This window comes from Chiloscyllium plagiosum, unplaced genomic scaffold (assembly GCF_037043375.1).
Source record: "Chiloscyllium plagiosum isolate Xiang-an unplaced genomic scaffold, Cpla_swu_hap1 HiC_scaffold_39, whole genome shotgun sequence".
NCBI lineage: Eukaryota > Metazoa > Chordata > Chondrichthyes > Orectolobiformes > Hemiscylliidae > Chiloscyllium > Chiloscyllium plagiosum.
Genome location: NW_028270177.1, coordinates 38,930,553 through 38,946,072, shown reverse-complemented (window position 1 = coordinate 38,946,072; position 15,520 = coordinate 38,930,553). Strand labels below are relative to the sequence as shown.

General features: G+C 44.1%; 1 protein-coding gene across 1 annotated transcript in view; it reads left to right on the top strand.

Annotated features, from left to right (window-relative positions):
- Positions 1–15,520, top strand: part of fah (fumarylacetoacetate hydrolase (fumarylacetoacetase)) — a 57,981-nt gene that overhangs the window by 25,927 nt on the left and 16,534 nt on the right. The window contains exons 7-10 of the mRNA XM_043677625.2: positions 919–971; positions 3,774–3,873; positions 6,069–6,199; positions 12,482–12,557. Coding sequence (XP_043533560.2) covers positions 919–971; positions 3,774–3,873; positions 6,069–6,199; positions 12,482–12,557 — 360 coding nt within the window. The remainder of the gene's footprint in view (positions 1–918; positions 972–3,773; positions 3,874–6,068; positions 6,200–12,481; positions 12,558–15,520) is intronic.

The window sequence follows — 15,520 nt, the reverse complement described above, 5'->3', positions numbered from 1 at the left end:
AGAGGTTAGGATCTTGATAACCTAAAGGTACAGCCAACAATATTGAAAACTGCAGAGGCTCACAAGACCAGAATGGGAGGATTGCAAAGATATTGAAGGGTTGTAAGACAAGAGGAGGTTACAGTCATAGGAAACAAAGCAGGAGTTGAAAACCATTCTAAGAAAATTAAAGTTGAGGTGTTACTATTCAGAGATACAATATGTCTAAGCAGGTGGAATGGGTGAATGGCATGGTGTGGGTTAGCATACAGGCAGCAGAGGTTTGGGTGAGTTCAGGTTTATCGCAGTGTAAAAGGTAGGAAATGAGCCAGGTCAACATTGGAGTAGGCATCTCTACAGTTAGCTTATGGGTTAGGATTTCAGCAGGAGATGAACTGAATCGGGAGTGGAATCTGAGGTGCTGTTACTTTGGCTAAAATAGGCAGTCTTGGTGTTGGAATGATTATGATGTTGGAAGCTCCCCACCAGATCCCCATTACTATCATTCCCTGTGGCCCTGGATCCAGCACTGATCCTAAGTCTCAGGTGAGGGTAGTACCTGCAACACTCCCAGTCAACAGATCTGTTGGTCTCTGGGGATTTTTCATCTTTCTCCAGACTCCTTCTCACTGGACTTGTGGCTCCTCAGCACTTCGGGAAAGTTATGTGTCTTCTTCCATGAAGACAAATATAAGGCAGTTGTTTAATTTCTGTGTCATGTATTTGTTTTCTGTTATTGATTCTCACATTTTGGACTAAAAGGAACCTACCTTTTCATCCATGATCTTCTTCTTTCTGAATACCAATAGAAACTTTTACAGTCCAATTTTATGTTGCTTACACATTTACTAACATATTCTATTTTCCCCTCTTAACCAAATTCTTGGTTTTCCATAATCTTAAATGTTCAACTGATTGCTACAAACATTCTCATTACAGCGAAACCGCCTGTGTTTGGACCCAGCAAACTTCTAGACTTTGAGCTGGAAATGGTATGTTTATTTTATTTTGTTTAAACTTGGGTTACACATCACTACGAAGCCTTATAGTTATCAGTGTCTGTTCACACCAATATTTCAACCAATAAATTGAATATCCGGGGAAGGCAGTTGTGGGACTTGTAACAGTGTCCCCACTTCTGAGTCAAGAGGTCACAGGTTCAAGTGCTTTAGAACTGTGTAACAATTTCGCTGAACAGGTTAATGAGAAAACATGAACACAGGGTGGGTCTTATGGCAGGATTCACAATGGTTGATATTACACCAAGGAAGATCTATTTACTCAGCACATAACGAAGCAAACCAAGTTTAAACAGTTCTCCAGTACAGTCTATGAGTTAAAGAGTTTACCCTGTGTTTTCCTGTCTAGCAACTACCTTGAGGAATGGGATGGATCTTACCGTTCTAATGGTGGCACAATTGGACATCACTTATCTAGCTACCATATGGGATTTGCACCTTGTCCCCACAGCGTTAACCTACACCTCTGGATTAGTAGCCCAGTGACATTACCACCACACCACCATCTCTCCCATACTCCAGCTTACAGAGTCTACACAGTATATATAAACAGTGCACTTCTACAGTCTACAGAGTCTATGTAAATAGTGCACTATTAGAGTTTATCATGTTTATTTAAAAGGGAGAATCTATGACTTACGTCAAATGAATGTTACTGTAAACTACCATACATTCTCCTAATCTAGGCAAACTGATTAATACAGAGTAAGACAAAGGTATTGATACAATTGATATCTGTTAATAAGTCCAAATCATTTACAATAGTGTGGGCTCTGGACATGATTGACATGAAACTAAGCATTTCTGTTCTAGTTCAAGTCTAAATAACCAGCATTTGTTCCTCATCTATAACTGCCCCTTGAGGTGGTGGTGAGTGAGCTGTGGTCGATATGGTGTCCATTCATTCATGATGCTGTAAAGAAGGGATTTCCAGGATTTTGATGCAGTGATAATGAACAGATAGTGACAGTATGCCCAAGTCAGAATGGTGTGTGACTTGGGACCCAGTTCCATATGGCAATGTGTTCCCAATCCATCTGCATGTTTCGCAATGGGCAGAGTCTAATGGTGTTCTCTCAGAGACAGGAGGAATACAAGTCAATGATAACAATTTTCACCCACTGCCTGCACCAATGTCTGGGTGCAAAGGGCAGAGAAATGGCGACAGTGTCATATGCCCAAGACCCACCTTGTGTGATTACAATGGAGCAGACCTCAGTGTGGGCAGCTATCATTTGCAGCCTCCACAAGTTAAACAGAAAGAACTGGGTCTACTCTGCGAATCAGTGTCCTACACTGCTTTATTTTCAGATATAAAGGGGTAAAGCGTCCATCGTGCACACTAACCTTTCCTGTTGTAGGATAGTGAGCACTGTGCTGTCTGACCTTTCCGGTCACTAAGGGGCCAAATCAAAGGTTCTAAAATAAATTACCAGCAATTAGCCACAAAGTTGTTTAGAATGTTTGCCAATACAGTTCGGAGAACAGCTCATCCCAAGACTCTGCCATCCCTATAACCAGGATTTCCAGATTAATATGAGAAAGTATATTATTTCCAGTAAGGTTTGATACCTGACTTTGAAGATTGGACAACCTCAAATTAATTGGAAGGGATATGGCTCCTCTGAACCCAATGGTCAGACCTGGGAGACAGAAGGTCTAAGGTTTGATACCTCTTCAGTGATTTGGGTTTCTAATCCAGCCCCCCACCCCCAACCAGTGTGATACTGAGGAAGGCTATTGCTGTGATTTTAGGATTTGTGTTGTAGGGAGAGGCTGAATAGGTTGAGGCATTTTTCCCAGAGCGTCAGAGGCTGAGGGGTGATCTTATAGAGGTTTATAAAATGATTTAAGGTGAGAGGGGAAAAAATTTACACAGAGGGTTAGATTAGATTACATTACAGTGTGGAAACAGGCCCTTCGGCCCAACAAGTCCACACCGACCCGCCGAAGCGTAACCCACCCATACATTTACCCCTTACCTAACACTATGGGCAATTTAGCATGGCCAATTCACCTAACCTGCACATCTTTGGACTGTGGGAGGAAACCGGAGCACCCGGAGGAAACCCACGCAGACATGGGGAGAACGTGCAAACTCCACACAGTCAGTCACCTGAGGCGGGAATTGAACCCGGTAGTCTGGCGCTGTGAGGCAGCAGTGCTAGCCACCGTGCCGCCCGCACGGATTGCTTGTTGCGTGTATGGAAAGAACTGCCTAGTGGAAGTGGGAGAGGCTGGCACAATTACACTATTGAAAAGACATCTGGATGGATAAATGAATAAAAAGGATTTAGAGGGATATGGGCCAAGTGCTGGCAAATGGGACTAGATTAGTTTAGGATATCTGGTCAGCATGGACAAGTTAGACCGAAGGGTTTGTTTCTGTGCTGTCCAACTCGATGAGTCTAAGTGCTGCACCGTCAGAGGTGTCATCTTGTGAATGAACGGTAAAACAAGGGCCTGTCCATACTCTTTGTGAAGAAGCCCTGTCTGCTGATAGGCAGGGGAATTCTTTTTGTAAGTTCATTCAAACTCCTCTGTGTACAGGTCAACTCTGGGAAGCAATCTCATTTAGAATTTCTTTCCAAAGCAGTTATCTTAAAAGCTTGGACCCTGGAGAACGCATGAATCCAGCCTTACTCCAAACAATACCTTGCTGTGCCTCCCACTTTACGTCGACAGGAGCTGCGCAAACGAGAACACTCTGTGCTGGGAATGATCTGGAAGATAAACTGCATTCTAACTTTCATTGCACCTTTCTTCTTAAACTAGGCTTTTTTTGTGGCACCAGGCACCAAGTTAGGAGAGAGAATCGATATATCCCGGGCGCACGAACATATCTTTGGGATGGTTCTTATGAATGACTGGAGTGGTAAGACTGACATTTTATTTTTAACTTGCCCGTCACTCAAGGTTGATATCAAGTTGGGCAAAGGTCACTATCCTCAAACAGGACAAAGAACTTAAACACAATAGATTAACATTCACTTACAGGAGGAGTCAGCAGTAAAACTTCAATTTCTGGAGATTCCCAAAATCTCCACAATGCGACACAATTTTCAAAGGAAGGCTGGTGGTACTGTTGGGTGGGGGGGGGGATCCTAGATTCTAGTCACTTGCAATTAACTTTATGTAAAGCTCCTCAAGGAGTTTGTTCATGGTTGGAGATGGCCAAGGAGGTGATTTTCAAATTAGGAATCACCAAAGCTGCACACTGCTATTTGGCTCAAAGTGGAAAGTGACAAAGTTTTCTATACTCTAGAACAATTTGCCGTGGGTGTGCTTGCTGTGAAATCGGGTATGGTACCTGTTATTGGTAACTGTATGGGCCAGTATCTGTCTGTTTCGCCTATTATCTCTTTGACAGTCCTGCTTTAAATGGCGTTTCCACTTTCCCATAAAAATCAAGCCCAGGTTGCTGACCAAGGACTTAATGTTCCAGAAAACACAAACAGAAAATGTGGAAAAATCCCAGAGCATGCTGCTTGAGAAAAAGACCTAGTGATTGTTTCCCTCATCTGGTTGTAAGTAGGAAAACAGAATGAAAACAGGTTGCTTTGTTAAATGTTGCTTAGTCCAATCACATTTATCCATCTCCCTTAACTTCATCTGCCTCTCCAATTTCTGGATCATTTCTGCTTTAACCATTGGTCCAGCAAGTGAATCAGACAGCCATGAGCCTTCTTCAGGAAGCAGTTTCTGCTCTTTCGGAAATCCATGACAAGAAATCTTGTATCTGTGGCTCCTTATCCTTGACACTATACATAATTGAACAAACAATTTTCTATTCATTATGAAGAGGAGGTAGGAGTAATTGTTGTGTATTTCAACAATCATTATCTTGGGGCTTTGTATTCTACGCATTATGACATAATCTGGAATTCGAGACTGTTTTACAGCCTTACCAGTCTGCTGGGGTGGAGATGGGGGCTAGGGTTCAGGGCGGTGTGCTGTCTTTACTATTCCGTTAATCTGTCCCCTCTCCCCACTCCCACTATTTGTCCACAGCGCTGAGTCTACATCAGTCAGAGCATAATTACAGCTTTAATTCTTTTATTACTACACATTTACTGGCAGTGATTTACTCTGTCACATTTAGCCCATTCCCTAACCTCACTATTATCCCATTGCATCTTCCTTTGGAAGGTATTTTTCTTCCTATTTTTGTACCAGCTGCAAACCACTCCTTCAAGTCTTTCAACATCATGGATTTACACTGAATACAGAACTGAACCCTGTGCAGCCTCACCTCCCTCTTCCAGCAATGTTGGAAACCTGCTGCCTCTTCCCTGTCCAATCCAGTCAATTATTCTCCCACTATTTCCATGCCCATGGTCCTCTTTCCTTCATATTGCCTCGTCACAGTGCTCGGACTCTCCTTTCTGGAAAATCTGTTACCTCCTCAAAGAGAATCCTGTGAGATTTTCGATCATGGTTTTATCTTTTCAAACAAGAACTGGCCATTTCTAACTATTTTCTCTTTGCAGGAGGGGACATTCCACTCTCAACTAGAGACTGTCAAATGTTCCTGTGACAAATGTGAAGAAAATTGAACTGTAATCACCTGGATTAAATCTGTTTTCTTTTTATAAGCCATTACTGCAAGAGATTGAGCATTTATTATGATTCTTGTAGTACGGTGGCAATGTCCCTACCTCTGAGCCAGGAGGCCTCGGTTCATGCCCTATCTGATCCAGAGGTGTGCAATAACATCTCTGAATAGGTTTGTTAGAAAATATCAATTTGGGTACTATACTTGCCCAATCTATAGTCTTAGCTGTGCATCTGTACTCAATGTATGTCTGAAATACTGGTAACGTTGCCTGTTATATAACATCTATTTCGTCCATCAGTTTCCAGTCTCAACTGAAACATCCCTTTAAGGAAAGCTCCAATTCAGCACCAAATATATTTTGTTGTGAACAGTTTCGATGTTGAAGCTTCATTAGCCATTAGAAGGAAAAAGTAGAAGAGAGTGTTGTTGGTGCATCTGACTCATTATATCATTTCAGAGGTAAGCATTGACAATCTGGCTTGAGACTGACATCACTTTTGGTGTGCTTGCAGCTCGTGATATTCAGAAATGGGAATATGTTCCACTGGGACCATTCCTAGGGAAGAGTTTTGGAACGACAATTTCACCTTGGGTTGTATCGATGGAAGCTCTGTCGCCATTCATTGTGGCCAATCCTATCCAGGTAACTTGGCAGGTGACAGACTCACCCGATGTGTTCCATGTGGATGTTAAATGTAAAGCTGAAATAATTGTTCAGAATGTAAAGTGGAAGGAGCACACCCTACTGGCTAGTAAATCGGGTGGTGGGGAGGGGAAGGGGGATGGTTGGGGGTTGGAGTGTGCTGGAGGGGCGAGGGAATCGAACCCAGTTTCACTGACCCCCCCCTCCCCCTCAAAGCCAGGAAGTACAGGCCACTTGCAGCAGATCCTGGGTCTGACACCAGTGATAGAGGCCAGAGAAGGAGGTGAATGACAAGATTTCCAGGCCCAGTCAGGCAGGCCCTGGTGAGAGCAGAGGGCCAGACCATCTTCAGTGAGTCTGAGGATGGGTAACTCCTGGCTACTCTATCCAGCCACTGGTAGAGTAGAAGGGTGGGTGTGGCACACAGTACTCCCGGCCATCTGAACCAATTTGAACACCCTTTGCCAGCCCACTCCTGGTGGGTGTGACAACTGGGGCAAAGAATTACAGCCTTTGACTGTGCACCATGACATCTGATGCCATTGGCTCAATGGAATGAGAATCATGTCTTTTGTGCTTTTTTAAGTTGCAGGACATCCCTGCAACTTTAAGGGCGGCACGGTGGCTCAGTGGTTAGCACTGCTGCCTCACAGCACCAGGGTCCCAGGTTCGATTCCAGCCTCGGGCGACTGTGTGGAGTTTGCACATTCTCCCCGTGTCTGAGTGGGTTTCCTCCAGGTGCTCCGATTTCCCCCCACAGTCCAAAGATGTGCAGGTCAGGTGAATTGGCCATGTTAAAATGTCCATAGTGTTAGGTGCATTAGTCAGAGGGGAATGGGACTGCGTGGGTTACTCTTCGGAGGGTCGGTGTGGATTTGTTGGGCCAAAGGGCCTGCTTCCACACTGTAGGGAGTCTAATCTAATCCCCACAAGCTCTACAGCAAATAACGCAGGATTAAGGTATTGTTAAAATTGTGAGATTGGTCCAGATCTTCCATTCAATGGAATATTAGAGACTGGATGTACAATCAGAGAGGTTAAAAATCACACAACACGAGGTTATAGTCCATCAGGTTTTTTTTGGAAATGCTAACTTTCGGAGCGCTGCTCATTCATCAGGTATCTAGTTGGGCAGGATCATAAGGGCACAGAATTTATGGTAAATCAGAAAGGTGTTATCAGGGTCCCATGAAAAATCCAGATGCACTCACTTGGTTGGAATTGCCCAGGAAGTTATAACTTTTATCAAGCATTCCATGCTTCCCCACTCCAAGACCCTCAAAAACAATCTCCAACTCTTTTGGAGAATTCCAACATACCAGGACCCAGACTCCACCAACAGTCCCTTGACTGCCCCTCATGACACAACCTTACAGCTTCATCCAAATCAACCCACCGACCACCCTGCCCACTTCCCTCACCCACCTGAAGAATCCATGATGGTCTAAACCCCAGAGTTCTGAAGGAGATGGCTGAAGAGATATTGGAGAATTAGTAGTGACCTTTCAGGAATCACTGGAGTCAGGGAGGGCCCAGAGGACTGGAAAATTGCTACTGTAACCCCACTATTTAAGAAGGGACCATGCAAGAGATGGGATATTACAGGCTGATTAGCCTGACCTCGGTCATGGGTAAAACTTTGGAGCCAATGTGAAGGCTGAGATTTCTGAATACTTGGAACAACATGGTACAATAGGGCAAAGTCAGCATGGTTTCATCAAGGGGAGGTCATGCCAGACAACTCTGTAAGAATTATTTGAGGAGATAACAAGCAGGTTAGACAAAGGAGTGCCAATGGATATTATCTACTTGGACTTCCAGAAGCTGTAAGGTGCTGCACAGGAGGCTGCTGAGTAAGATAAGGGCCAATGGTGTTAGAGGCCAGGCAGTAGCATGGATAGAAAATTGGCTGTCTGTCAGAAGGCAGAGAGTGTGGATAAAAGGGTCCTTCTCAGGATGGAAGATGGTGACCAGTGGTGTTCTGCAAGGGTGAGTGTTGGGACCACAACTTTTCACTTTATACATTAACAATCCAGATGAAGGAACTGAGGGCATTCTGTCTAAGTTTGCAGGTGATACAAAGATAGGTGAGGAGGCAGGGAGGCTGTAGAAGGATTTGTCCAGGTTAGGAGAGTAGGCAGAGAAGTGGCAGGTGGAATATAATGTGATAAAATGTGAGGTTGTGTACTTTGGTAGGAAGAATAGAGGCATGGACTATTTTCTAAATGGGGAGAAAATTCAGAAAATAGGACTTGGGAGTCCTAATCCAGGATTCTCTTAAGGCTAACTTGCAGGTTGAGTGGGTAATTAAGAAAGCAAATACAATGTTGATATTTATATCGAGAGGACGAGAATATAAAAGCAGGGATGTATTTCTGAGACTTTATAAGGCTGTGGTCAGACCACATTTAGATATTGTGAGCAGTTCTGGGCCCCATATCTCAGGAAGGACATCATGGCCCTGGAGCAGGTCCAGAAGAGGTTCACGAGAATGATCCCAGAAATGAAAGGCTTAACATATGAGGAACATTTGAGGACACTGGGTCTATACTCGACAGAGTTTAGAAGGATGTGGGGGGGATCCAACTGAAACTTACAGAAAAATGAATGGCCTGGATAGAGTGGGTGTTGGGAAGATGTTTCCATTAGCAGGAGACTAAGACCTGAGAGCACAGCATTAGGGGAAAAGGTAAAACCGTTTAGAACGGAAATGAAGAGACACTTGTTCAGCCAGAGAATGGTTAATCTATGGAATTTCATTGTCACCAAAGGCTGTGGAGACCAGGTCATTGAGTAAATTTAAGACTGAGATAGATAGGTTCATGATTGTTAAGGAAATCAAAGGTTACATGGAGAATGGGGTTGAGAAACTTATCAGCCATGATTGAATGGCAGAGCAGATTCAATGGGCTGAATGGCCTAATTTCCGCTCCTATATCTTATTGTCTTATGGTTTGTACAGGGTCTTGGTAAGACCATACCTGGAATATTGTGTGCAGTTTTGGTTCCCTACCCCTCAAACTAAGAAAAGATATACTTACCATAGAGGGAATGCAGTGAAGGTTCACCAGACTGGTTCCTGAGATGACAGGTTTATCATCTGAGCAAGGATTAGATTGCCTGGAGTTTAGAAAAATCAGAGAGAATCTCATTGAACAAGGGCTGGACAGACTGGATACAGAAATAATGTTTCTCTTGTTGGGGGTTGAGGTGGGAGCCCAGAACAAATTATCACAGTCTTGGGATATATAATCAGCCATTTTGGATTGAGTTTTGGAGAAATGTCTTTGTTCAGAGTGGTGAACCTGTGGAATTCACAGGAGGCTGTGACAGTAAAATCACTGAATACATTTAAAAAAAGAAATAGATGTTAACGGCATCAAGGGGTGTGGAGAGTCAGTGAATGTATGGCAATGAATTGGAGGATCAGCCATAACCATGGTGAATAGCTGAGCAGAGTCACTGGGCCCAATGGCCTATTCATGTTCCTACTTTTCTGCGTGTCCACTGGAAACTGTAGCCAAAGCATTTTGAGCTCGGTCACAGTGGAAAAGGAATAGGAGCAGAATGGCAATCTTACAGAGATCACTGCACCTTAGAAAGTCAGATCTTTGCAGTGGCAGTCAATTCAAACCCAGCAAACTTCCACAAACAGCACTGAGTGAAGTAACAAGGTAAACTGTTTTAGTAATGTTGACTGAAGAATTAAAATTGGCCAGAACTGCTCGCTCTTTGGTGTGCTGTCTTCATAGTCCTGTTTTTACCTCTTTTACCTTAAAAGATGCAACGGTCTCAACCATTCCAAAAGTAAAAGTCTAAATGTTATTCGGATTCAACAACAAACTGCTGTACTCAGTGTAGGTAATATCTGAAATACTAATTATATTAATATTTAGTATCTCAATGAAACAGCTTGATATAGGTTCTTCCTTATTTTGCTCTATGATTCCCCAGTGTTTTTGCTTTGCTAACCCAGCTCTCTATGACTTCATTTTTCCATTCCATTACAAACATCAATGTGTTGCAGTACACCCTGCTGATTAAAGAGTGACTCTTTTAACTCCAGCAGCATGTGCGGAGAGAGAAACAGAGTTAACATTTCTGATTCGTGACCTTTCATCAGAATTGTGGTGATGGGTCTCAGGTGTAAAGCATTGGACTGGATTTTTCTGGATTTGGGGAGACCCCCTGAAATTTAAAGATGGTGGATAGCACCTGAGTCCAGGATTCTCAGCTCCATTCCCAGCAATTCCAGTTTTCACCAAGGTACGTTCAAGGTGCAGCTGTTGGGGTTTGCCAGCTCAACTTCTGCCCTCTAACCAGCCGGCCTCTGTTGTGAGAATAGGCACCTCCTAGCTCCCTGCAGTTCCTATGAACCTGGATACATGGTTCATGGTCTTTCAGAGATGCTGTGAACCATAGGCTGGATAAAGAAATATTTTGAAAGGTAAATTCAAAGCTTCTCATGCCCCCGTGCCAGTTTGTGCCACTTTCATGTCTGATCATCCAATCTGCACCCTGTACCAAAGAAACCTACAGTAAAAGTAGCATGCGTAGAATGTTTTAATAAGTTATTCATTTCTAATTTCTTTTTAAAAGCTGCTTTTACTACAGCCCTATAAAATCTCAATCAGCCAGGCCTTTAAAGTCTCAGGGCAGAGACTACAAGCACCCTAGAGCTCTTTATCTTGTGTAAGTAAGCACCGTGTGTGAACAAATTAGGTCCAAGGCAAAACGCTGTCAAGCAACGTTCCCTTGCACAAAGCTGTTTCAGAAGCCTAATAGCTGGCTGGGCTCTCAGCCAAGTCTCAATAAACATGCTCGGACAAGAAAGATTGTTGGATGATTAGACAAGAAGAATTAAGAAGCTGATGAGGAATCATCAAGGAGAGAGAACCTTTACTGCTTATACGCAGAGATATGAGGAATGATTAATTGTTCAGTCTTTCTGGACCCTGCTCATTTTCCTGCACTGAAAACCTACAGTAACTCTGCTGCTAAATACCATCATGACATTCTTTCTAATTTCCTTTTTTAAAAAAATTTAACCTATTTTGCTAATCAGTCTGTACAGAGATGTTATTACACACCTCTGGAGCAGGTGAGACTTGAACCTGGGCATCCTGGTCCATGGGGGTAGAAACATGACCTCTGCACTCAAGAGATGCAATTTTCTTATTGTCTATCAAGGAATGTTCAACCCCTTTCGTCATATCAGTATCATTTGGGCCAGACAGATTCACAAGTTTCTATAAACCGCACGATAAGCGGAATTGCTTGATGTGGTTAATCACAATCACAATCCAAGCAAATCTCTTTCATTCATTTCACACCCAGCTGTTGAGGTCATGTGGCCATTCTGAGAACAAGGTGCCAATCTCTATGACTGAGGTGTTTCCCTAGCTAGGGCAGAGTGGAGGTGGAGGAAGAGGTTGTTCTTGTTGGGATGAGGTGCTGGTGATGAGGCCAGGTTACAGACTGCTGCTGTTCACTCTGTGCCCAGACTGTGTTCCCTCAGGCAGCTTAGTAGTCATGAAAGCAGGTTCTGGTTGAGAGAGAGAGAAAAGTGCAGATGTGGGTCGCTCCAGTCACCACTGAAGTTGAATTTGCAGCTACAGTGACAAGAATGGACATTTTAACTGAGAGTTGATTTACTGCGATCTGGTCGGAGAACACAACTCTCCAACATTCAGTTTGTTTAATTGTGTTTCAAACTGCTTAAAGCATTGTCATTGTTGAGCAGTCCTATTTCAATACTATTGATTGAAAACTGGCCTCTTGTCTTTATTAAAATGTTTTTAAATTCAAGCTCTGTCATTGAAATGTGCTGAAAGAAAGGGGGACAGAACAGTTCTTTATAATCTGTTCCCTTTTGGCTGCACTCAGGTAGCTTATTCTCCTAATTTCAGCAAGCCCAGTTATATAAATCATCTCTGGTCAGTTTGTGGGAATGTGACTGATTCTGGAAGAGAGTGTGGTGCTGGAAAAGCACAGCGGGTCAGGCAGCATCCAAGGAACAGGGGAATCAACATTTCAGGCATAAGCCCTTCATCAGGAATGAGCTCATGTCTGAAACGTCGATTCTCCTGCTCCTCTGATGCTGCCTGACCTGCTGTGCTTTTCTAGCACCACACTCTTGGCTCTGATCTCCAGTATCTGCCATCCTCACTTTCTCCCTCCTGATTCTGGAAGAGTAAATGTTGAGTACAGAAAATAGAATGGGCCTTGGGTTGTCAGAATGCCTTTAGTTACACTTAAATCCATATTCTTTTGATTGTGCAGAATCCCAAGCCCCTGCCGTATCTGTGCAGTGATGACCCGTACACTTTCGACATCAACCTTTCTGTTTCTATTAAAGGTGAGTTATACCTAGTGACTGCTGACACGTCTGTGTACTCCTTCATAAATTCATGAGAAGAACGTTTAAAGGCAGTTCTTTAAAACGATGGCCTTGTGCCTTTTATTTTATAAATGCATTCAGTGTCCTGGGTGACTGACGAATCCTTTGGGTCTCTGATGAAGTGTGTTTATTCTGAATGCTCATTTCCACAATGGCCTTGAATTTCCTTCTGATTTGTCTGATCAGTGGCTGTAACCGACAGGAAATCAGTAAAATTCTGGTGAAATTCACTAAATGTTAGCCTCACCCATGTGGTTAAAGGGACCAATCCATATGCAGACCTATCTGCTCTAGACTGGAATATACCCTGCAGATAGTTTACAAACATGTTGCCTTGTTCCCTTCTTCAGGAAGAGTCAAGTGCTGTCTCTGGAAAAAGCAATGAGGAAAGATTTACTGCTCCCCGCTCACAATCTGAAAAGTTTGGGTCTTGTTTCCTCCCCTGGAATTGTGCTCCATTTCTCGGGTGTCATTTGGAAACAGAGCACAGGGAAACTCTGCCAGGGCCAGAATAGGAAGAGAGAGGAATGGCTCTAGATGTGTTATTCAGAAAGCTAGCACAGACACAATGGATTCTTTCTGTTCTGTACCAATTTTCTGCTCTGGGTAGACAGATTCAGTTAAGAAATAGGAGCAGGAAGAGACCATTCAGCCCTTCAAGTCCACCCAACTACTCAGTAAGATCTTGGCTGACATTCTACTTCAACACCTTTTCCCTACACTATCCCTATAATATCCCTTGAAATCAATCGGCCTGTTTCTTGAGCACACTCAATGACTGAGGCCTCCATTACCTCTGAGGCAAAGATTCACCACCATCCACAGGAATATGTAGGATCAGTGGATTAGCCACAGTAAATGTGGGGTCACAGGGATAGCTTCTTGGGAAAGACTGTGTCTGGGTAGGACACTCTTTGGAGAGTTGATGCAGACTTGATGGACCAAATATCCTCTTTTCACACTGTAGGGATTCTATGATTCTGTGATTCTCTGATCTAGGTGAAGAAATTCCTTCTCTCAAGACAAAACTTCACTCCCCCACATTCACTGCAGCCATTTTAACTTTGATAGAGTGTTGCATTTAAGTCTTTCAGCATGGTGAGATTCATCTTCCCAATTGGATTGCTTGAGTACCACTCACTATCACTCACTATGACTAGCCCGATGAAGGGCTTTTGCCCGAAACATAGATTTTCCTGCTCCTCGGATGCTGCCTGACCTGCTGTGCTTTTCCAGCACCACTTTAATCTAGACTCTGGTTTCAAGCATCTGCAATCCTCAGTTTTGCCTACCACTCAACCCAATCCCCAACATCACTAACCCTGCATGCCCTATCACTGCCAACTCGCTGACTCGGGGCACCTTCCCTCCAACAATAACAGCTGTGCCACCTGCTTCCATATCTCATGATGCCTGCCTGCAGCATTCCCTGTCATTCCCGTCCCGGCTGTGTGTGCTCCGAGGTCCCAGCACCTTCCAGAACTGAAACAGACGTGCTGAGCACACACGGAACATGGAGTGGCTGCACATGCGTGGAGCTGAGCAGCTTACAGGGAGTAAGCTGCCTCTCATTCTTGGGGGGCGGGGAAGGATATGATAGAAAGAGTCAAGATGGTTGGGGGAGCTGCTTGGTAAAAGAGTCAAGATGGTTGGGGGAGCTGCCTGGTAAAAGAGTCAAGATGGTTGGGGGAGCTGCCTGGTAAAAGAGTCAAGATGGTTGGGGGAGCTGCCTGGTAAAGATTTTTTTTTTTAGATTACTTTACAGCGTGGAAACAGGCCCTTCGGCCCAACAAGTCCACACCGACTCGCCAAAGCGCAAACCACCTGTACCCCTACATTTACCCCTTACCTAACACTACGGACAATTTAGCATGGCCAATTCACCTGACCTGCACATCTTTGACTGTGGGAGGAAACCGGAGCACCCGGAGGAAACCCACGCAGACACAGGGAGAACGTGCAAACTCCACACAGTCAGTCGCCTGAGGAGGGAATTGAACCCGGGTCTCTGGCGCTGTGAGGCAGCAGTGCTAACCACTGTGCCACCGTGCCGCCCCTTTTTCTTACATAGTGTGGAGAATGCAGACCAATTAATAGACATCTTTTTTTTTTAAAAGAGTCAAGATAGTTGGGGGAGCTGCCTGGTATTCAGATCCTCACCCCTTGTGTGAAGAGGGTCCTAAATCTGATCACCCGAAGTGACTGACCATGTCCAATCTCCTGGATTGGTATCAGAGGCTACTCTTTATTGCACAAGGAGCCCCTGAGCAAAGCTATCCTCTTTGACTCGATTGAGGCCTGCTGCTGACAACCAGGACAAGCTTCTGGGATTTGTGTCTGCACTAAAAGGCAAGGCAATGCAAGGCAGAGAGACTGTGAACATCCAGGTCGGCTCAGAGTCAATGAGAGTGAGAGAAGAGTCATGGCTTACAGACTGGTGCCAGTCCATGAGCTGGGTATGTGTCCCTGGGTACGCAATGTCCTTGCTGCAGCATTACAATGAGCGTTCCTTCTGTAGCCCTGGTGCAGCATTGAAGTGCAGATGTGTCCTGTAAGTGGATCGGAGATGTACCTTGAGGATTCTTAGTGCATGGCACATGCCAAATACCAGTGTCTGTAGACATGGGCACCATGTGGCAAATGCCCATGGAGTTTGTCCTGGAGAGTTTGGTGCCCAGTGTCCAATATGAAGCCACTTTCCAGCCACTAGTAAGTTGAAGTTGCCAGGTACCTGCTCTGACTTCCATGCTGAGAGTTCTTGATGTCCAGCCTGTTTGATGTATTTGGTAAGATAGGAAGCTGAATACTAATGAGATTATTTTGTTATTAATGAAGTGTTTAACAAGTGCTAATCTTCCTTTAACGACAATTCCTGAGTACCTGGTGAGAAATTCATCATACCACTTGGCAAAAGCATTGGA